Below are 24,767 nucleotides of genomic sequence, written 5' to 3'. Positions count from 1 at the left end.
GTCCTAGAGGGTCTCCCCCTAGAAGCCCAGGAGGTTTTTAACTCTGAAAAGTCAATTTTGAGACTATTCAGACATTTTCAGAAAATAATTTCCAAGCTTTACAAGACAGCACCAACATGTAAAATGCAACTACATAAGGTTGAAATATTTTTGAAATATAGTTTGATAGGATCTTGACAGTAAGAGGTAGGGGGAAGATCTCTTGACTAGGATGTGTACACCTCATGTGGGGGGGGGGGTCCTAGGGGGCCTCCCCCTAGAAGCCCTGGAGGTTTTTAACTCTGAAAAGTCAATTTTGAGACTATTCAGACATTTTCAGAAAATAATTTGCAAGCTTTACAAGACAGCACCAACATGTAAAATGCAACTACATAAGGTTGAAATATTTTTGAAATATAGTTTTTGATAGGATCTTGACAGTAAGAGGTAGGGGGAAGATCTCTTGACTAGGATGTGTACACCTCATGCGGGAGGGGGGTCCTAGGGGGTCTCCCCCTAGAAGCCCTGGAGGTTTTTAACTCTGAAAAGTCAATTTTGAGACTATTCAGACCCTTTCAGACAATAATTTCCAAGCCTTACAAGACAACACCAACATGTTAAAAGCAACTACATAGGGTTGAAATACTTTTGAAATATACTTTGATAGCATCTTGACAGTAAGAGGGGAAGAGCTTTAGACTGGGATATGTCCACCTCATGTGGGGGGTCTGAGGGGGGTCTCCCTCTAGAAACCCTGGAGGATTTTTACTCTTAAAGCCAATATTTAGGCTATTCAGACCCTTTCAAGCAATAACTTAATCCATGCTTTACAAGACAGCAAGTATCAGAAACTATTCTTTATAACTTACACTAAGGGTTGAAATATGTTCTTAAAAAGTTTAAATGACATCATTATATACATGTAGTAAAGGTCAGCACATCTATAATGGTAGTATCATTGGTAGGGGAGATTTGGAGTTTAAGGCAATTTTAGACTATCTTGGCAAACGTTTCAGATCTTGAAAAGACAATATCATATCAAATTAGAATAGGGTGAAATATTTAAGAAAAGTTTAATACCATTATGACAGTAAAAAGGTTGTTGGTGCATCTGATTGTTGGTTGAATGTATGAGTGACCTCTGGGGGTGAGGGAGTCCTTGGGGTTTTCCCCCTGGCAGATCTGGAGTTTTTTGCTTGAGATACTAAGCAATGTTTAGGTTATTCATAACCTTTGAGGTAATATTTCCAAGCTTCGAAAAGCTAACGTAAAACGTTTTTAAATGAGTTTCTCATATCACACGTAACGTTATCCCCACAACATAGAAAAGTATTTTGACCGTCCCATTCATACATATCAAAACCGTTCAGCCTCCAGTGGTAACTTTCGTCCACCATCGATAAAATTGACCATCACTGTGACCCAACACAATTTCAAATATGCAGCGACAAAGCACTGGAACTCTTTACCAAGTCACCTAAAAATTAACATGTCCAGGCAACAGTTCAAAAATGAGCTAAGAAATTATATTTTAAATTCTACACACCAACCTTAATTTATACTCTTTGGCGTTTTTACAACATTTCTGGTTTTTGCTTTATTTCTTCTCGTGTGTGTGTATGCGTATGTATGTGTGAGCGTGCGTGTGTGTGTGTGTATGAGTGTGCGTGAATGCGTGCTATGTTTATTTTTGACTTAATTTTCTTCGTTGCGTCCATTTATGAATTTGAATTAATCTAAAATTGAATGTACGGGCCATGGACACGACTAGTTCTGCTGAACTATTTTCATGGTCCCCATTAGATAACACATGTATATTTCCTTTTGTCCAATTTGTTTGAAAGTGTAATGTATTATTTATTTATTTATTTATTGTTTTGTTTTTTGGTATCTGATGAAATAAATTTCAATTCAATTCAATTCAATTCAATTCAATTCAATTCAATTAGTATATAGGGGCATTAATATTGCATGTATAATAAAGTCACCGGTATGTTAGAAAACTTTAGGTGGTCATACCTAGTGTATAATAGTAACTGGAATGTGATGAGATGTGGTGATTTGTAGTGTCAATAGCATGACGAGTAGAACAATTTAGATTAACTTCATTTATAAACTATCTATGAAAATTACCATTACGAAACCTTCAAGTTCACTTTTGGCCCAAACTGCAATATAAGCGAAGCATTGATTGTGAAACAGCCAAGCCTTTACATGACATGTTCTGTAACTAGTGTGGTAGGTAGGTAATACCGGTACATGTATATGAATATGTATAGTTAGGCAGTGTTGCAGCCAGCCTTTTCAAAGAGTGGGACATAGTGTCCCGAAACTTTCATTTTTCTGGGTTATCATACAATTTTTGGCAGAAAGCGCCAATAGCACTGTAGCACAACTGTATAGTTTTTCAAAATATTCACCCACATGCTGACCCATTCTAGATATTTGCTGAATGATTATGCAGTTGCCTATCCAACCCTGTTGTTATCTATGCAATATACACAATCATTTGGCTGTTGCTATAGGCGTGGTTATGTTGCTAAACATATTTGCACACAATTTTAGTGTGGGTCATCTATGACCTGTCATTTCCAAAATTGTGGGTCAGGTCCAAAAAATGTGTGTCAAATGACCCAAAAAAAACCTCTGGCTGCAACACTGAGTTAGGTTTGAACTAATAAGTAATGTTAAAGAATTCATGTAAGAAACAGGGACAAGAACAAATATTGACATGTACCACATTTCAGACAAGGCTATATGCCATTGTAGAAAGGATGTTTTCTTCCATCACAATCTAAAACACAATGACCCCCTATCCACAATTTTCGAAACAGCATGACCCCCCCCCCTACTGCCAATTTCAAAAACAGGGTGACCCCCCCCCTACCAATCCACCGCCCCCCCCCCGACCGAAGAAACTGACCGGTCCCTAACTACTTTGGTTGGTCAAACATCCTTGAACGAGTGAAGTGAGGTGTGAAGGTAAAGTGCAGCGGTCTTCCGGGGTCCCACACTTCGAAAACAAAGCCAGTAATCAAGGATGCCCAAAACTTGTTTCTGAGCAGATATTAAAGGATTTATGAAGGCCTGAGATTCGCCACAAATGAACTCTGGTGTCACGCAAATATACCAAATTTTAACATGGTGGTCTGCACATGTCCACATGCTAGAGTTCCCGTAAAAACTCCAAATTTGTATCTTTGTCACTGATGTTTAGACCTACAATTGTTTTCCATTGAAAGGTATCACACATTCATATTGAGTTTAAATATACATTGTATATATAAAGTGATTTCGGCTAATATCAAACTTTGTACTGTATGTGTTATATTAGGAATACATAAGTACTTTATGACCTATCAAGACTCCTGGCTCAAAAGAAATAAAGTTCAGCGTGCAATTTATTTTGCGACGAATAGAACCAGGGAGATATAGATGGAACTGTTTTTCTGCTACATTCCATACCCTATCCAACGAATGGGTTAGCATGATGGGTTAGTGGTATAACGCCACCAGTGTTCATTTTCGCTAAAGGGTTTTGCATATGTATGTACAGACCCGGGCCAGGATGGATTGATTATGGGAATAATAGTACAATGTATTGAGTCAATATTTCAGATCGGTAGCTAGTAGGTACATGATATAAGACCATTGAGGACAGCCACTGTGACTAGAAAACCCCGACCTGCGACCCATTACACTTATCCTAGATTGTCAAAAATCCACTCTACATTTTATGTTTCTGCATTAAAAACTTCTGAAATATGATTTACTTGGGCCATGGACATATGTTGCTATTGGCGATACAAAGAAACTGATATTTTCAACTGTTACGTCTACAGTAAGTCGTGTTCACAGTTATCAAGAAGTGCATGGTACATACATACATACATACATACATACATACATACATACATACATACTGATGTGTTATATCTAATTTATATACTAAGCCAGTCAAGGCAATCATACAAGATGGTTTTCTGCAAAGAAAGGCATGTTTTATTCATACTGATCTCCTGTATCTAATTTACGTAATAAGGCAATCACATCAGATGGGTTTCTGCTAAGAAGTGCCTGTTTTATTTTACAGAATAAAAAACTGGTGCAAAGAATATCAACAACAATCAAAATTTCACAGTTGTTAAATTTGTAAACTTTTAAGGTGTAGAAGATTTTTGTTTTAATAGAGAAGCGATGAACTTGTATTAAATTGTGCAGTGTTCATTTGATGTTAATAAGTCGTGACAAAGTATCAAGAAAAGAGAAAAGTCAAATGAATAGTTCATAAGTTTTCATATTGATATGTCAAAGAGTTTTCAACTAATAGTCAGGTTTCTTGTCCCAACTGGGAATTTGTCTCCAGGCCTCGGGTCTGTCATAACCATTCATGTCTTCATCATCATTAAATGTATTCATCATCTTCATATCGTGATGGACGTTGCCATGGAGATTGCAGACTGGATGATGCGTGTTTGGGAACCATTCGTGATGCCAGGTCTTGCCTTGCCATCTGTGTTCACAGACTGGCGTATCTGTGTTTGTGTCAGTGTTGCGTACATTCCTATCGTCGTCGTCATTTTTCCACAGATGTCTGTTGACATTCCAGTCTCGGTTTAATGGATAGATAGTCTCATCATGAAACCAGTTGTCGTAGGTTTCTCTGTGCATCCACCATGGCTTGTTACCTAGACAACAGATATAAATAAACAACATATAAACATCGTTTGTTACCTAAACAACACATGTAAACAAAGAATATATAAACATGGCCTGTTACCAAGGAAACACATGCAAATAAAGAATATATAAACATGGCCTGTTACTTAGGAAACACATTTAAATAAAGAATATTATAAACACGGCTGGTTACCAAGAAAACACATGTAGATAAATAGTATATAAATTTGTGAGGTGTGATGTTAACAACAATTAGTGGTTGCTCATAGCATCACACACTGGTTAGCTGTAACTATGGAATTTGTCATTTTTATGAAGATCTTCAATCAGAACAATTCAAAATCTCAGTGTTCTTTATTAAGTTGATCTGTTTGTATGTTAATAACCTTTTTTACTCACTTGACCTACAAAGATGATTGAACATTATTGTGTATCTCATCATTACTTTGTAAACTACAGCAGAAGCCAGCATTAACAAGCAGTGTTTATGTTGACATATATGTTAACTTTGCACTTGAAATGATCAACCTCACTACAATTCTATAACAATCTCAGAAAACTGACTTACGGTTTAATTATCTGTTCCTGGTCAAGCAATATTGTATTTCAAATAACATTTTCTAAACAGACTCAAAAAATTCTTTGGAATCAAACCCCAAATTGTCAATGTCTCTTCATCATCGTTATGAGTGTACTACAATGAACTGTCGTGTGTGTCTAATATCATTATCAAATGTGACAACAGAACATAGTGTCATTGTAGAGCAATCCTGACAATACTGATGAGATGTCATCTCAAGTGCAAAAATTTGGGAATTATTTTACACTGTAAGTCGAAATTTCATTTAATTTCTTCCAGAGATTAAATCTTCTTCTATTAGTATTATCATTATTTGTAACAATTAATGAACCCAGAGTCAGTGAACATAAACACTTACCCCACAGATCAAAATGCTGGCTTTCCCATTCAGTTGGGTCGTATTTTCTGTTGTCGGTAGTCCATTGATAGTCGTGACTCCACTCAGGTGCATGGTACATATCATGGCATGGCATACATTCACACTCAGTAGCAACCATAACAGGTTTCAGATATCCATAGCCAGTATCACAGGTAAATTCAACCATCTTACGCATGAAGCGACTTGGGCGACTGCAAACAGATACAGGAGAGCAAACTAAGAATCAAATTTCAAGAACATTTTCGAAAACTTTTTACGTCCAGATCAAAATTTCTAAATGAATCTTTTGTAAATATTGTTTATTTTGACATCAGTTGAAAATTTACATGATGTAGTTATGCCAAAAAAATGCATCACAATGACTATGGGAGAGAGAGGTACACTTGACACTGAAGGCGTTATAACATCAAAAATGCTTTTGCCCTGTGATATTAAACAATTTTAATGTATAACATGTGACTGTCATGTGACAGTATATAATTGTCATGTGATAGTATTTGATTGTCATGTGATAGTATGTGATTGTCATGTGATCATACCTGCACATTGGTACAGTGACTTGGTATTTATGACCGATACGTCCCATCCACATGGTCTTTGGATGTGGATTACCCATGCAAGTGACTTCCTTGGTGTGAGCGTTGCAGCGTCCTTCGTGGTGGTGAATAACATTGGTGAAAGTCTCAGCATGACAAACTTCGGGGTTCATCTTCCACCAGTCGTCTTTTCAAATTAGAAAACAGAAAGTAAGATTGCAGTCTATGATACTTTTTTTAGAGACTGTTTACAAATGGACATCAAGTCAGTGTACACAATGTTGTCATTGACTGGTAGAGAGGTAATTCAACCATTAAAGCAGAATGATTGAACCCTTAATTTACACATGTGCATTAAGTCAGTGTACACAGGACCACCAAGGACTATAGTACATGACTAATTCAGCTAACCAGAATGATTGAACTGTTTACACATGGACATCAAGTCAATGTACACGATACCATCAATGACTAGGACGTTTAGAGGTTATTCAGCTGATAAGAATGATTGAACCATTTCATATAAAGGTGTATTAGGCAAAGTATTAAGGGGGACACAACTCCAGGAAATAAAGGTATTTCCATAAACTTTGGGTTCTGGAGAGTCATTCCTTGATTTCACATCACATAAATTTCACTCAGTTACCAAGGAACACCAAACTGAATTAAACTCTTTTTCACCCATATTGATCTAGCACTGGTACACTGTTACCCCCATGGGTCTTAGCAGACATGAATACGTATTAGATGAACAATGCATAGTCATGATGATTTATCTGAAGAAAATAAGCACTTAGGAGTCATGAATATTCAATAAAACACAACTCACGGTGTGAGGGTTTGATGAGAGCTTCCATGGAACGCAGGAACATTGGTCCAAGCCAAGAATGATGGGTCTGGTTGATGAGATGAAGTGGGTACAACTTAGTCGTGTGTGGATGGAAGACACTGTGTTCACCAAACATTATCCAGTGCATGTCATTGTGGTCGGGTACATCAAAGATCTTCTGGGCATGGAGCAAAGCCTTGGTCACATTCCAACGCCAGCTTCCTACAAAAACAGACAGAAAAAATAACCATTTTTGTCAAATAAAGGAGTCAACATACTTTGAAAAGTAAAGTTTCGTGAAAATCAAAATAATGTGTAAAGTTTGAGTCAAGGGCTTGGTTAATATGAAACTCTAATGTTCATCATTGAGTTTTCACTATAGAGGATTTGAAAATTCATTTATTTTTCATAAAGTGTGCATGTACATCTTGGTAGCATCCATGTATTGTAACTCTTTCACAGTAAAGATTTGTGTATACATGCACCCCTTGACAGCAAGTTCTTCTCAAAAGTTTTTACTAGTCTTTTTATTTTGAAAGTTCAAACTGTTTTACGACTTTGTACCACGGTAGTCTGCCCAACATGCAAGCATGAAAGAGTAACAGTCAAATTATTAAAGGTCAAATTTCAGTCATAAATATGTACCACGTTTAAGAAACTTGTTTAATCTTCGTTGGCTGGTACATCTGTGTGGTTGTATGTGTGGTTGTATGTGTATGGCTGTTGGGGGAGTATGACTTAAAGTCAAATTCCACAGGGCTATTAATTGATATGGTATTGCATGATAGTATCTCACCTGAGTGTCTATGTGAAGTGACCATTGCAGGGAATGGAATACGTCCAAAGTGACATTCCTTGATGCTATCTTCATTGACATAGTCAATCACATGACCGTTGGGGCAAACCAGGACAAAGTCATGGGGGTTCATTCCAATGTCAGTAACATAGGGCTCAAATTTGTGTGATTCAATAAAGGCAACATCTCCTCTATGTTCCTTGATGCAGTGTAAGCTACCATGGGTTCCCCAGTTGGGTTCCTCAGTTCCCTCGATGCAATGATGCTCCCTGTAACCTTGGCAACTATCGCAAAGTTCTTCCTGGTGAACCTGTAGTTTTATTGGGTTGAACAAAATTGAGGTTACATTTTGAAAATCAGAAAAAATTTGAGGACACATACCTTAAGTGTACAGAGTATATACCATTCATATTAATCCATAGTCTAAAACCTGATTATGTAGATTATTGATTAATTAGAAGGCCAGCATAGTTTATAGCCACTAGAGGGCACTATTCAGAATCAGGTTACTTGTAAAGAGAGCCAGAATGGTGCACCTTGAAATTCATTTTTCATAAATGTTCATTCTCAGCCAACTTAAATTTATACTTCTAGTTCTGCTTTTAATTTTTCAATAACATAATTTGTTTGTAGCATTATTTGAGTTTGTTTCCCTTACTTGTGTTTTGTTGATGCTTCCTTCATATGTGTGTGTGTGTGTGTGTGTGTGTGTGTGTGTGTGTGTGTGTGTGTATGTGTGTGTGTGTGTGTGTCCATGACAAAAATCTTAACCCATATTTTACCTACTCTGGGACACCATCAAAGTCACCTGGCACTGCACTTTTAAAATGGCTGCCAAGTGAGCTACCTGAACTGTCTGTATTTATATAATTTTCCTTGAAGTTCCTACCTTCATGTTGTTGGCAAACTCTTCCCATCTTGGTGACAGCCAGATTGGGTTGGTGTAACGATTGAAGTGGTTTTCATTGAATGGCAGCCATTCCATGTTATCAAAGAAATTGATCCAGCGTTTGGTGATTTCAGGATGGTAGACCTTCATGAAACTCTGTTGATAACAAAATATACTACAGTGTTATGCAGTGAAGAGTTATTGATTTTAAGTGAATGCAAAGGTTTTTAGAGTAACGAATCTAGCCATGCAGGTAAAATTAACATGTATGCAAATTAGGTATTTTCATGATAGATTAGCCAACTTAAAAGTCTATGTGTATGCAAATTAAGTATTTACAGTACAAATGAAACTAATTTGTATGCAAATCAAGTCTTTACAATGAAGGAATGGCCATACAAGTAAATTTGTATGCAAATGAAGTCTTTACAATCAAGGAATGGTCAAGCAAAGTCAAAGTGTATGCAAATAAGCCGACCATTCAGTGAAATTGAATTTCTGGCGATGATGGAAGAATTTGTTATTCTTTTAATTTCAAAATTCTTGTAAAAAAGATTCACAAAGTATCCCACTGTAAGAATATGACACAGTCATGATGGAAAATGTACTGAGAAGCTTAATTTTTCACCAATATTCATCAATTTGTTTAACAGTGACATGACTACTTACGAGAACAACTGGATGATTCATCCATTTGTGGTCAATATCAGTGACAACTCCAGTGTGCATCATAGTTTGCCAGTGTGTCATAAATTTCTCAATATCTGGCATGTTGTACAGCATGAATTCTGGTACAGTGTGGATATTCTGTTTGAAGTGAGTCCACATGGAGAAGTCGACGCTGATCACAAAAACAGAAATTAAGACAAAATTATCAAGATTTATCATTCTGGCATTTTGTGCAGCATCAATTTTGGTATGGTGTAGATATTCTGCTCGAAATAAGTCCACATAAAACAGAATTTAAGAAAAACGATCCAAATTTACATGCTTACAATTAAAGTCCTTGTGCTAACATAAAAAACTACTTCAGAATTAATTTCCTTTGTCAACGATAACCTCTAATTGTAGCAATTTATTCTCTGTGTAGTGTAATAGTTTAGTAAACAATATACATGCTGATTGGTGAGAAATAAAATGTATGCACACTAGGCTATCACTTCCAAAACCTGGTAAGGGACACCTAATACAAATTAGTCATGACGAATATTTTCACGACTTGAGCTTTACAACGATGAAAGTTTCCAATAAAAAAGGTCATTTCCGTAGCTAAGACTTTATCCTTGCTGTGATGGAATATTTGAAATATACAACAAGTACCAACGATAAAAATGACACAATAAGTACAAATATTTACATTGGTGTGTTCAATGTCTTTGTGTTGGTATCTCTCATGACTTGAGTCTTCATCCTTCCAAAGAAGCGTTGCCATACATTCATGTTGTCAGTATTGGTGTTGTCCCAGTTTGTTTTCTTATCGGTGTTGTCCCCGGTCTTTGTCTTATCTTTGTTGCTCATCATAGATGTCATCATCTCTGGGTTCTCCATCCAGTTGTTCTTAATGATTGTATTCATGGTGCTATAAAGTAGAGAACAAAGTCAATGAGTATGCAAATTATGTCTTTACTATGATAGATTAGCAAAGTCAATCTATATGCAAATTCAGTCTTTACAATGATAGATTAGCAAAGACAAAGTGTATGCAAATCAGGTCTTTAGAATGATGGATTGGCCAAGCAAAGTCAAAGTATATGCAAATCAGGTCTTTACAATGATAGATTGGGGTCTCCTAAATTGTCTTTGTCTGTGTCTAATTTAATACTGGTTATATCCATGCTGGTATTGTTTACATCATTAACAATGATTGTGTGCTTTCTGTAGTGTATTTATCCTGACATGAAACCTAGTGGCCAGCCTCCCTGGACTTGATATCTTACCTTATCCAAACTACAAGCTGAACATGAATTCCCTGTATCATGGCTTATCCAAACTACAAGCTGAACATGAATTCCCTGTATCTTGACTTATCCAAACTACAAGCACAACATGAATTCCCTGTATCTTGACTTATCCAAACTACAAGCACAACATGAATTCCCTGTATCTTGACTTATCCAAACTACAAGCACAACATGAATTCCCTGTATCATGGCTTATCCAAACTACATACTCACCATGAATTCCCTGTATCATGGTTTATCAAAACTACATACTCACCATGAATTCCCTGTATCATGGTTTATCCAAACTACATGCTCACCATGAATTCCCTGTATCATGGTTTATCCAAACTACATGCTCACCATGAATTCCCTGTATCTTGACTTATCCAAACTACATGCTCACCATGAATTCCCTGTATCTTGACTTATCCAAACTACATGCTCACCATGAATTCCCTGTATCATGGTTTATCCAAACTACATGCTCACCATGAATTCCCTGTATCATGGTTTATCCAAACTACATGCTCACCATGAATTCCCTGTATCATGACTTATCCAAACTATAAGCTCAACATGAATTCCCTGTATCATGGCTTATCCAAACTACATGCTCACCATGAATTCCCTGTATCTTGACTTATCCAAACTACATGCTCACCATGAATTCCCTGTATCATGGCTTATCCAAACTACATGCTCACCATGAATTCCCTGTATCATGGCTTATCCAAACTACATGCTCACCATGAATTCCCTGTATCATGGCTTATCCAAACTACAAGCTGAACATGAATTCCCTGTATCTTGACTTATCCAAACTACATGCTCACCATGAATTCCCTGTATCTTGACTTATCCAAACTACATGCTCACCATGAATTCCCTGTATCATGGCTTATCCAAACTACATGCTCACCATGAATTCCCTGTATCATGGCTTATCCAAACTACAAGCTGAACATGAATTCCTAGCTGTATCTTGACTTATCCAAACTACAAGCACAACATGAATTCCCTGTATCTTGACTTATCCAAACTACAAGCACAACATGAATTCCCTGTATCTTGACTTATCCAAACTACAAGCTGAACATGAATTCCCTGTATCATGGTTTATCCAAACTACATGCTCACCATGTATCATGTGACTCATGTCTATGGTATATTTGTATACTGCTACTGAGAGCACACAGTCTTAGCTATCTTACCTTGGAGACTGGTGATGCCAGTTGTAGTAATTCCATGTGTGTGGTACATTCCATACAAACCATTCCATTCCAGTAAAGTTATGGAAAGAGATGCCATGGTAACCCCAGTTAAATTCGTGGCCCAAGACAATATCATGATGCATGTCCCAGTGTTTTGCTCCTGAAAACACACAAGTCAAGTAAACATGATTAAAGCTAGTATTAATCATAGATTCAAAGACCCAACTTAGAGTATGTGATTTAAATTCAATCCATTTATTGTATGTGATTACATAAAATAAATGGATTGAATTTCAGTTGGATGGTACAGATATAGAAAATGTTGGTCAACAACAAAAGAATAATCCTATGTAATCGTAATGGCGCCACTGATAAGAAAACACTAGAAAACACTAATGCTAGAATGTGGGATTGAATCGTGGGCCTTTATTACCTGGTACACAGCTGTGGTGGAAGTATCGGTTGACAGACTCAAAGACAGATCCTACACGTGGGATAGTACCATTAGACAACAGCCAACCCATTGGGTGGTGGAAAGAGGAAACCTGGTAAGAAATAAACATATAAACACGACATTTTAGAAAGATGGCTGCATCCACATTGTACCTACATTATATCTACACTGTCTCTACATTTTGCTACACCGTGTCTACATTTTATCTACATAATATCAACATTATGTCTACATTGAATGTACATTGTATCCACATTGGCTACATTGTATCTACATTCTGTCCCTATTATGTCTACATTGTACTTACATAAAGTATCTACATTGTGTCTACATTGTATCTATATTGTATAGGCCTTATGTCTACATTACTTCTACAAATACAAAAGGTACATACTTCATAGCCACATCTGATCTACAACATGGTAAGTGTACTTACTCTAGAGATACCAGCATGGTAATTGTACTTACCCTAGAGATACCAGCATGGCAAGTGTTCAAATCTTTGAGGTGGACCCAATCATTGTCCATTCCATGTTTCTCATGGTAGACATTTTTCAGCATAACACCAATGGTGTAGGTTTGAGTGTCCCAGTGGTATGTCTTCTCACCATCTTTCTCCTGCAATGTCAATCACAATTATTCAATTGATTATTACCAAGGCCAATATCCTTTCCCACGTTTTTTTAGTTTACTCATAAGTGTAACTACAGTAAATACACTTCTCATCAGTCTCATTAATTATGTAAATTATACATTTAATCAATATAAACTCTCATTGGAATATTTTTAGTATTTGCTTGTATGTAATGAATATTAATATTCATGAATATCGATGAAGTGATATTCATGAATATTAAGTAGCAATGAATAATTAATCCTGTAAGGAATCACGGATTGGGAGAACAATGATATCATAGTAGAAGCCTAGCACACAATTATTCACACAAGCAACAGAAAAATATGCAAAATGTTCACTCACCTCATGGAAGACATCAAAATATTGACTAAGGAATGGGCTGTGGTGGAATTCATGACCTGCAATGAAAGTTTCCATTGGGTCAAGTGAGACGAGATCAACTGTACCATTGTGTAGAGCCTTCATACATTCCATCTTGGAGGGTGCCCATGTACAACCCCAGCTGACGTCATTAACCTATAGAATAGACAAGGCACGTGTGTAAATGGTTAATGAGCAAGAACTGCATGTTATGCCTGCCATAATTCCTTATTGTAAAAACAGACCAATCACAGCAAAATAATTGTTCCAAAAAAATTACATACACACGCAATTACATCCATACATCCTAGCATCCACCCCTCCATCCATCCATCCATCCATCCATCCATGCACATACATACATACATACATACATACATACATACATACATACATACATACATACACAAAACACACACACACATATAAAACTTAACTTCTTTGTACAAGTGAAATCAGAGAGCAATTTAAGATTTAAATATGATGCAAACTGTCATACAAACTATGAAATGACAATGTTGATAACTTTTGGCATGAAAACCAACAATTTCTAAGACACTGAACGTCATCACAGATCAATGGCCGATTGTCACTTTCACAAATACTACAATCAGCAAGAGATATTTCATTATACATACCTTGTCAGTTCTGTAGAAATGCCTCTTCATTTCCATACATTTGTGGTAAGACTCTTCATGGACGGCACAGAACTTGGCACGTGGTTTTCGTGTCATGTAATGACAGGTATCGTATTCTTCCAGGAATTTATCAATGTAGGTCTTGTCATCAGGAATGGTTTCAAAGTCAAGGGTGTTGTCACGGAAAATCAAATCATGGGGGTGATCGTTGCCAGGGCACATGTATTCATCAGAATTGAACAAGTCCATGTTGTGGTTCTCAGAATGATACTGTAAACACAAGGACAGATATGAAAGATTTGTAGAATTTGTGAGAAATATCAATAATTACATATTATTCTCCATAATTTTCTTCATTCAGCTGAGGAAATTATGAGAGACCTAAGAGGCCTTGTCACGACAAGTCACAAGACGAGTATGGTGACAAAACCCTTTGATAGATCATTAGGCTTTTTCAGCTGCATGAAGTAAAATATAGGGGAAATAATGTAATTATACCTCCTAAACCGTAAGTATGAAAAATCAGGAAAAATAAAGGTGATTTGGAGCCTTTTGACTCACATTTTGGACACAGCAAAACCAGAGACATAGACACGAGTTGTTTTGATGTAGAACAACCAGAGGATATAATCCATATTTTCTGTTCGAGGGCAATAACTTCGCTGGAGTATGGTATATTGCATAATGACGACTTGCTTGTGTATATGTTGTATGTGGCACAGAAAGAGTCAAAACTGGTCTGAGTGAAGTGTAGTCTCACAGAAGAAAACTGGAAAGGACACATGGCACGTCACCAAAAATGATTTTTTTAAGTGGTTTTGTGAAGGGAGGTAGATAAACTCTACTGGAGTTCTCGAGATATTTTAATTGTCAGGGTTCCACATGAAAATCAGGGTACACTTTATTGACATTTGTGCAAGTTTTACAACATTCTCTCACAAGCAATTAGCTGAGTGAAAATTGATCCATGATTTCTAAGGTATTGGGACTGATAATAGATAAAATACAACAAAACCACTTAAAACTGAGCGTTTAAAACTGTGAAAACTTACGATGACAGCATTGGTCAAGATGGTCTGGATATCTACGAGGTATGTGTGATGTCTGTCATTGTGGATGAATACAGTAGGACGTGGAATATAACCAATTTGGCAATCTTTATCGGTCCAATCATCTAAATCAGCATTACCAGTTTTACACACCAGTTTGTAGTCAGTTCCTATACAAGTTTTTTTTTAAAAAAAAACAATGTCAAAATATGATCAAAACTTGGGCATTAAAATAATATTTGTCTGGAAGTGCTATTAAAGTCATATGACAAAAAGGTCAATGTCATTGAATCGTATACAATAGAAGCTGAAGAAGACCGAGTGATTTATTAGCTGAAATGTGGGTAAATTATTCATGCTCTAAGTTTGGAACTAATGCAAAAAAAGAAAACGAAAAGTGGTTGTGGACTACAAGGTCTGCAGTAATCTTCTCTAACAAATGCATGTTGGTTGATATAACAATGAAAAGTAGTAAAAGTACTAGCGCCCCCCCCCCCCTAAATTCTTTCGAATTCATTTAGGAATCTTTTCAACGTTCTTAACTTACCAAAACTTTGTTTACTTACCAAAACGTTCCTTGAATTCAGTGATGTGATTGTTATCCAGAAAAGCGACTTGACCTTTGCCCTCTTTAAGGCAGAGACCAGCACCATGGAAACCGGCATAGATGTCAAGTTTCTCATCGCACCAGGTATGGTCTTCCTTGTGACCACCACAGATTTCACACAGATGTTCAGCGTGAGTCTGGTTGACATCGTACGTTTTGTCAAGAACACCTGGTTGACAGATAACATATATCAGATAACATGGATAATGAAATTATTAAAAATTTTAAAAAATGAGGAAAAATGTAAAAAACTCATTACGAGCGAGCTGATGATGATGATGCAGGTAGAAACTTGGTTCTGCTTGCAGAGGGAATAAGTTTCTGATATTGTCCCTTAGCTTCTGATTCTTGAAACATAATCTGATGCAGAACAAGTTGTAGTAGAAACACCGCTTTGGTCGGGTTCCCTATCCGAGTAGTAAGCCGGGTGCTTGCCTGAATTGACCTTCTTGGTACATGTTTACAATTTTTAGCCTGATCGCCTCCTCTACGCTAGAAAATGTAAACATGTACCAAGAAGGTCAATTCAGACAAAATAACGAAGGTAAAATAGCAATGAACGATTAGCCGACATCTACATCGGATTTTAATCAGATTGGGTACCCATAGCGCAGCCAACGGTAAGTATGGATAATTGAGTCCGATACTTCTGAACTTTGCATTATTTTGTGATTTTGCAACGACCCCCCCCCCCCCCACCGCTGCCACCGGTTCCACATCTTACTGCTACCATATCACACACTGCAATCATTCTAAAGTATATCGCAACATATCAGTGAAATGCAGTGAAATAGTGAGAAACAACAATGCCTTTAAAAACTATAAAAACGTGGTGGGAACAACACAGTAAATTCCCTGTCTCTAGCGGGATTCGAATCCAGAACCTTCTGACTACTAATATTGAGCTCTAACAGCTACACAAGGAGATGGTGTTAAAAGTGCCTTTTCATTGAAATATTTGAATAGGGGCATATTTTAAAGAAAGAAAGTGGAGGAAGGGTCCCTTTTAGCACAACAGACTAGGAGGAGGGTCACATTTTATGCCACAGATCGGGTTTGAGTTCCCCCGGCCCTCCTTGTCAATACTGAAGGCGCGCTAATGTATTTACGTACGATAATTGACTGGCAGTGGTAAGCAGAAGGCAAACAGCGTATCCAAATGGAACTAATTTAAGACAGAGAATTCCCTGTATTGTTTGTGGAAAAAGAGAGTGAAAATATATGTATTGTAGGCCTAGGCCGACTGATCATACAATTTTGGGAAACCACTGACCTGGTACACAGCTCTTGTGGAAGTAATGAGCTGTGCTCTCGGCCATATTACCGTGATGAGGCATAACATTGTGGTGAATGAGGAAACACATTGGTGATAGCCATGAACTCATGTGATGAACACCGGCATGGCAAGACTGTACACCTTTCAACTGAGACAGACGAGTGATGGTGGATGATTTTGGCACGACGGCAATGCTGATACTCTCCCACTGTTGCATGGATTTCTTGCCCTGTAAGTTAAGTTAGACAACAAGGTATACATGTAATCTTAATACTACTCTAGTATATGAAGTCAAATGAAGCGTAAACACAGTTCACACACACACATGTATGTTCTCTCTCTCTCTCTCTCTCTCTCTCTCTCTCTCTCTCTCTCTCTCTCTCTCTCTCTCTCTCTCTCTCTCTCTCTCTCTCTCTCTCTCTCTCTCTCTCTCTCTCTCTCTCTCTCTCTCTCTCTCTCTCTCTCTCTCTCTCTCTCTCGTTGGGCGACCGAAGCATACTCTGTACGTTACCAGATAAATTACCAACTACTTAAACATTAACGGCTACCAGGTCTACTACTATATGAGGATCTCTGAAACATTGGTGAATTAACAATTATTTTACACATAATGCGTAACAACACAACTTTCTTTACGCACCTTGTATTCTGGCATTTCGTAAGCAACGGGTTTCAGGTTGTAAGCTCTAGTGGCGGCCCAAATGTATACATCGCGAGCGACGATGACATCTGCATAGCCATTCTCGACCCTTGATTATAAATGAACAAAATTTAATGAACAAAATACCAAAGTATGATATGATATCTCTTTCAACATTTATTCAGTCACAACCAGTAGGTCTAGATCAAGAATATGTTCTATCACTGGCAGTATCTATCTATCTATATTTATTTATATATCAGTATTTATTTATTTATTTATCAATCTATCTATCTATCTATCTATCTATCTATCTATCTATCTATCTATCTATCTATAACAGGCATTGTCCAATAACAGGAGGAGGGTTCAGTGTAAGTGCAGGAAGAAACCGGAGTACCCGAGGAAAACATGTGTTGTTCAGTAGAGTCAAACTGAACAACAATCTTCTTACTTACAGTGTGGTAAATTTAATCAAACCCAGAATGGGTTCGAAACCCCGAACGCAGCTGTAAGAAGCAAGTGGTTTAACCACTCGGCCACCGATACAACCCAATTCAGTCTGAGAGAAAGCCATACAACTGAAGCCAGGTAATCGAAAAACAAAAGATTACCTGGCTCGATAAAGTCGTACAAACATTGCTACATTTATATAATCTGGCTCTACAAAACCCTTGCTAATTTGCTACTTTTATCGTATGGCTAGCCAACAGTTTTACTAACATTGCTACATTTCATTGGCAGATCCGACATACATTCTGAGTAAAATTTCTACATATTGTCTTTGCATGTTGATACCATTATATTGCTACATTGTACAATATATAAAGAAATGGTTTGTTCTCATTTGGGTACCGTTGTTTGAAATGTTCACATATATATGTTACTTTTTAGTTTGGGAAGTTGTAGCAATATTGAGTAAGATTTTTCTCGGGCCAGTGGACGTTTTGTTTCATGTTTACTGGCTTAGATTGTATTCACAACCGGCGCACCAAGATTGTATTGTTACAGAAAAAGTTGTGTCGCGGTCTGCAAGTGCAATGGTTTGTATTACAGTAGTCGACATTACAGGAACCTCCAGAAAACATCGAAATATAGTAATAACATTTTAGCTAGATAACCTACCAGTTCAAACAATGGTCTTCACTGGTTGCAAGCATGCACATGTGTGTTTTACGTGGATGAACATTGTATGTGAAGGAATGTGCCATACGCCAGCATTTGTTCAGTTCACATTCTGATGGCACACACCAACGTACAATTTCATCACTGGTTGGGATGATCTCGTTCGGCACTGGATGATGGGGATACGGGTCCAATGGCATGGCCAAGCAGCCTAGAAAAGAAATGGTGAAAATTTTAAGTACTCAAGACATGTATTAAACCATTTAGAGAGAGAGAGAGAGAGAGAGAGAGAGAGAGAGAGAGAGAGAGAGAGAGAGAGAGAGAGAGAGAGAGAGAGAGAGAGAGAGAGAGAGAGAGAGAGAGAGAGAGAGAGAGAGAGAGAGAGAGAGAGAGAGAGAGAGAGAGACGTCGACACTATATACTGTGCACATTTGTTCATATTTAAAGACCTTTACTCACGATCGAAATTCACATACGAGTGGCGATCAAAGGCACGATTTCAAGCTTTGGTAAAATATTTCTTTTCTTTTCTATTCTGAAAGTTTGGAGTTTCTTTAACATATACCTTGATATAGCTATGGAGATATTCATTCTCACGAGATTAAGTTCTGTTCCTTTCACAGCGAAAAGGTCATTTTGAGGGAACGATGGCCGGTGATTGCCTTGTCATGGCTCTACATGTTCAGTATTTTAAAAGATAGCGTGTCTTAGTGTCCAAAACATTTCATTTTGGACCAAATTTGCACACCATTGACCACTTATGATTTCAATAATCCCCAACTACTCTCTCATTTCTTCCTTTCTTTCATTGCATATAGTAGTTTTTATTTTGTAGATCAAATGATGGGGGGGGGGTATCATTCTCACAAGGCAGCACACTTTCCTCTGAGTGTGCATTTGTACATCCAGTAAACTTCGTTTGCATCAAAGTTTGTTATCTCTATAGGATTTGAGATAATCTAGGGTTGGGTATTGCTACTGTTTGTTAATTTTGTCGTCTTTTACATCCCTCTCCTCACCCCCAACCCCCACCCCCATCCTCGAAGTACAGTATTGGGCCTCTAGTAACCATTCTCTCAAACCGGAGCATACTAAGCCACGGTAAAATCTATCCAACACAACTCCAGAAGTGCGCAGACCAAAGCTGCAGATAATTATTTCTGAAGTGTGCAGACCCCGTTTACAGACAATTTCAAAAAGTGTGCAGACCCCGGCTGCAAACAATTTCAGAAGGGTGCAGAACCCGGGCTGCAGACAGTTTCAAAAAGTGTGCAGACCCCGGCTGCAAACAATTTCAGAAGGGCGCAGACCCCGGGCTGCAGACAGTTTCAAAAGTGTGCCGGCTCGGCCGGGTGCAAACAATTTCAGAAGTGTGTAGACCCGGGTGCAGACAATTTCAGAAGTGTGTAGACCCCCGGGCGCAGACAATTTCAGAATTGTGCAGACCCCGCGGGTGCAGACAATTTCAGAAGTGCGCCGACCACAGGTACGGGTGCAGACTTGGACTCATATAGTGGTCAATCCCGAAATATCAGGTATTTTCAACTTTTTTTTTGAACCGATGACATTTATCTGAACAAGTGGTTTTCAGGAAGTGCTACATGTGAGGTACGTTGCCGTAAATAGGACAAATTTGTACAATGGTGAGACATTGCTGATTATATGCTGACATGAAAGGACAAACGACAAGTTAAACTTAGGAAATAATGCTGACAAGTGAAAATGAAGCCTAAGCTTACACCATTAATACGACATATCTTAAATATACGATGAGATATTTTATAGTCAGGCAGTAGTCAGTACGCCGTCAATTCGCGGACTTGATTAATTTGAAGACAGCCAAATATAACTACGAAATGTATGAGGCCACAAATTATACCTGAATGGATCAACATATTCCGATCAACCAGGTGTTCCATCTCTGTCTATCATCCCACCAACTTGCAACGCAAGAATGGTGCATCCAATTTAAACTTTTTATTGATGTGTACGGTTACCACGTTATCGCGTGTTTGTTTGAATAACTCTTCTTAACGAGCAATTGTATCTTATCTTATCTTGTCTGTCTGGGACCAGGGTGACCCTAGAGTGACCTTCAAATGACCTCAAAAAGAGGACACTGAATCCCATTTCCTAATTAAATGCTTTAAGTTTCAAAGTGCAGACCTAGATACAACGTATGTCAACTACATTACCATGCACATAAGGCATGCGCCTGCTCTACAAGACCAGTGCCGATTTCGCATACATCTATTATTTTCTGTTTATGTTATCATCACTTCACAGAAATCACTCCACAGAAATCGTATCTTATCTGGAGTGGAGGAGTTTTACGCAGTTTCACACCTTTCAATCTTCTTCATATTTGTGTAACCATAGTGTCTATGGTGTAACCCTGGTACTTATGCTAACCGCAGAAACCACATCTCGGACTAAGTCTGTTAAAACATGTCACCCTTTGACTAGAGTGGAGTGTCTAAATGTAGTCTAGAGGCTATCCATACAATGAGAACCCGTAGTCTAGAGACTATCCATAAAATGAGAACCCCGAGTCTAGAGACTATCCATACAATGAGAACCCCTAGTCTAGAGGTTATCTGTACAATGAGAACCCCTAGTCTAGAGACTATCTGTACAATGAGAACCCCTAGTCTAGGGGCTATCCGTACAATGAGAACCCCTAGCCTAGAGGCTATCCGTACAGTGAGAACCCCTAGTCTAGAGGCTATCAGTGGCTTCAAATCTCTTCTCACGTCTAACTCAATGAGGAGCTAAAATGAAATTTCATATTCAAATGACCCCCCCCCCCCCCACAGTCATTAACACTATGTGTTCGTTAATCAATGACAGAATTCTGCCCAATAATAAGTGTTTATTCCGGGCAGTTACACAATGTCCAAATATGGGATATGCTACTTATGTACATTGTTTACGTCATTCTGACAGTTGGGGGTTTACTGATTTGCATGGACAATTTTTGGTTCATGATTTCTCAGTGAGTTAGACAGGGTGGAGAGAGACCTTGAGATTCGAAGCCACGGATAGCCTCTACTCTAGAGAAGCCCGAATGTATAAGTAGAAGTCGTTGACACTTTTTTTCCAAACTGTGATATCCATGGGTCTTCGCTTACATTCATACACTTTACTTGACAGGCTTAAACATTGTTTTTATTTTGTCTGTGCCTTAAAGTTCATCCACAATCAGGGTACAGAAATCTTGAACACCCACCCCATTTGTTAGCAGCGTTTTCACTCTATGATTCACTGACACTTATTCAGAGAGTGGTTAAAACTATATTGTTTGAATGTACGCTTCTCTTAGGCGATAAATAACCTCATGTAAATCTCGACCAAAATTAGTCACTTAATTTTAGGCATCCATTGCGTGATGGATGTCAGTAAAATGTTATCATATCCTTTAAAAACGAAAATGTCCCCAATATCGAAACTGTTATGTCATGCCGTAAAGCACAGGGCGTGTAACATTACATAGATTATTGTTTTCCAGGTCTATAGACTAAATATAACAACCTTTTGACTATATATTCCTACTTGTAAGGCGAAAAGAGAATATTTCTACGTAGTATAGAGATTCATACATTTGTAGCAGCAAGATTCGTATGATGTTTTCCTAAGAAACGGAAATCTAAGCAATAATATGCCCCTGTGCCGTAAAGTGGTACGACGATTTGTGACGTATTGAGCAATGGGAGGCAAATTAAAGTCATATGACTTAACGAAACGAAAGAAACATTACGTCATTAAAAATAGAAGTCTACTAATACACCGTTTGTGGCAAATTTCCAATGTATGTCCCATACCCATAACAGTAAGGGGGTTTTGTTGCCCCTAACAACCGCCTCATCGAAGTTGTAAAACTTGTGGCGTGATACATGGAACAATGATATTTGTCAATTTATTCAACGTTTTGACAACATAATTGCTTACAGGATATGAAAAACATGTCTAGATTTTACGCGATGTGAAGTGGGGTGATGTTATTTTTCAATCACCGTGTTTGACCATTGTATGCAAATGTAGGCAAATTTACCATTCAAAAACAAACTATAAAGTTTCGGCACATGCGCGTGACTGGTAGGAAACTTTACGGAATTTTCCTTTTTGAGGTGTTACACGGCGCCCGTTTCAGTACCTGCCAAACTGTGATATTTATGTGTATCTGTATCATTTTCTCTCAGTGTATCCGATCTCCAATGATACTTTTTTCGTAATTTTATCCGATCTCAATCTCTCCTCTCTCTCTCCCCTCCTCCCCTCCCTCCCACTTAAGTATTCCTAGCCCGAATGTCTTTCCCTCTGAATTTCTGTCTGCCTTCCCCATTTTCTCACTCAATCTCTGAATCGTTCCATCCACTGTGACTTTTCATCTTCCTCTCCGTCTTGTCCCCTCGTTTACGAATCAGTCCTACTAACTCACTTGTGTTCTCTTGCCTGATCGCCCACTCTTCTGTCCCCTCCCTTCAATATCTTCTCCCGCATTCCTCATCTCATGATCATCCACGCCTTGCCTATTCCCCTTTTTGTCATCCAATGCCATCACCACCCTCCACACCCTTCCTCTCCAATGATCTATCCCCTACACTTTCAAAATAATCCGAATCAGAATAAACTTGTTTCATCTTTCTTTCTAACCATTTTTCACAAAGTCTGAAATTATGCCCCAAGACAACTAAAATACCGTGTTTTGGAGATTCTGTGGCCGGAAAAAGTTCGAAGATAGGACTTCCAAATGCGTTTAGTTTCAACCTATTAATATAGTTCGGGCTGATCGTTCGAGGTGGCACATTAATTATTTCTTATTACTATTAAACTTTATAAAAGAATCCAACAGCGCTCAATATATCCTTAGCTTAAAAGGATGAAAGAAAGAAAACACATTTATACAAACACAGAATTAGTGGGTCGCAAAAAGTCAAACTGACCATACTGTATATCTCCACGACTCGTTTTCAGTAGACAAATATAAGTTCACAATTCTCTGATCAACTGAACACTTCTTTGACTTTAAAAAACATACGTCGACTCGTCTCTGGTATTACAGACGTTCACTGCGATTGAAAAACTCTGATCAATACATTTTCAAAAGTACAACATCCGATTAAAATGGATAACGAGAACCCGATCTTAGTTCATGAAGCAGTATCTCGCATGACCATACATTTTAAAGAAATTACCGCGGGTGACGAAAATTGTGCAAAAAGTGCGCAAATACCCATATAAAGTTCAAACTGAAGGTGAAAATGTTGTAGACCATACAGTCCGACAGGTAGAAATAGTAAAATCATCGACACTATGTTTCAACATTAGAATAACAAATTCTTTAGCCAAGTACAGGTAAGCTAACCGTGAGCGCACGAACCGGCCGTTACCACACCTGTAAGAAACTTCACATCGTCGCATTTGACCAGTATGGAATTACAACGATGTCGATTAAACCATACCACAGAAAAAAATAATTGCAAATTAGTGTGAACCGCAAATAAAACCCTGTAATTGAATAATGATGATGATGATTTAAAAAGTGTAATTTCATTTTTTTTAAATCAATCAATCATATATTTACACTCTTGAACCAATAAAGCTGGAATTTACTTCAAAGTTCGTTTGCAACAACATTTAGACAAACTTACCGAGAACGCAAACAGCGAGGATAAGTAAGGTCTTCATTCTGATCACCTGTTCAGAATAGAGTGTCAAACTTTCCGCTGTTTGATTTTATACCCTCGGAGTATATGTAGGACCCCTTAGCGCGCTGTAGAAGATAAAGCTTTTGAATTCATATACGGGCAATATTGTCGTATAGGTTTGTATTCGTTTCGTTATCTTTACTTCAACAACTCCTCGAGATAAACACGTAGGGCCACGTAGGACGACAGATTTGTCGAGGGTCGTCGACAGTTTACGAGTTGTGTACTGAATTATGCAAAACACATTATAATTAACTTATGAGGTGAAGTGAAGGACATATATATATATTTCTTCATAAATTCTTTGTTTGTTATCGTTATGTACATTTGTACCAGTGTCAAGTTGTGGCGATAAAGAACGATATCGAGAAGGTCATGGTACACAAGAATTGCGTATTACACAATCATATATCTATATTTAGTTACTTATAATTAGATTTATTTGTGCGCC

The 24,767-nt window shown here is 37.8% G+C and overlaps 1 protein-coding gene across 1 annotated transcript; it reads right to left on the bottom strand.

Annotated features, from left to right (window-relative positions):
- Nucleotides 1–4,002: 4,002 nt before the first annotated feature.
- LOC144440861 (major yolk protein-like) lies at nt 4,003–24,338 on the bottom strand. Its single transcript, XM_078130292.1, has 19 exons — nt 24,260–24,338; nt 18,609–18,819; nt 17,484–17,592; nt 16,841–17,072; nt 15,527–15,736; nt 14,964–15,130; nt 13,912–14,181; nt 13,256–13,429; nt 12,745–12,894; nt 12,256–12,367; nt 11,823–11,982; nt 10,026–10,247; nt 9,338–9,509; nt 8,669–8,824; nt 7,780–8,089; nt 6,984–7,205; nt 6,158–6,341; nt 5,598–5,809; nt 4,003–4,667 (listed from the first exon to the last, which is right to left on the bottom strand). The coding sequence occupies exons 1-19, from the start codon at nt 24,294–24,296 to the stop codon at nt 4,303–4,305; spliced, it is 3,675 nt and encodes a 1,224-aa protein (XP_077986418.1). The 5' UTR covers nt 24,297–24,338; the 3' UTR covers nt 4,003–4,302.
- Between the last annotated feature and the right edge of the window lie 429 nt (nt 24,339–24,767).

Source organism: Glandiceps talaboti, chromosome 10, assembly GCF_964340395.1.
Source record: "Glandiceps talaboti chromosome 10, keGlaTala1.1, whole genome shotgun sequence".
Lineage (NCBI taxonomy): Eukaryota > Metazoa > Hemichordata > Enteropneusta > Spengelidae > Glandiceps > Glandiceps talaboti.
The sequence above is the reverse complement of the archived record's forward strand: the minus strand, read 5'-3'. Positions and strand labels throughout refer to the sequence as shown.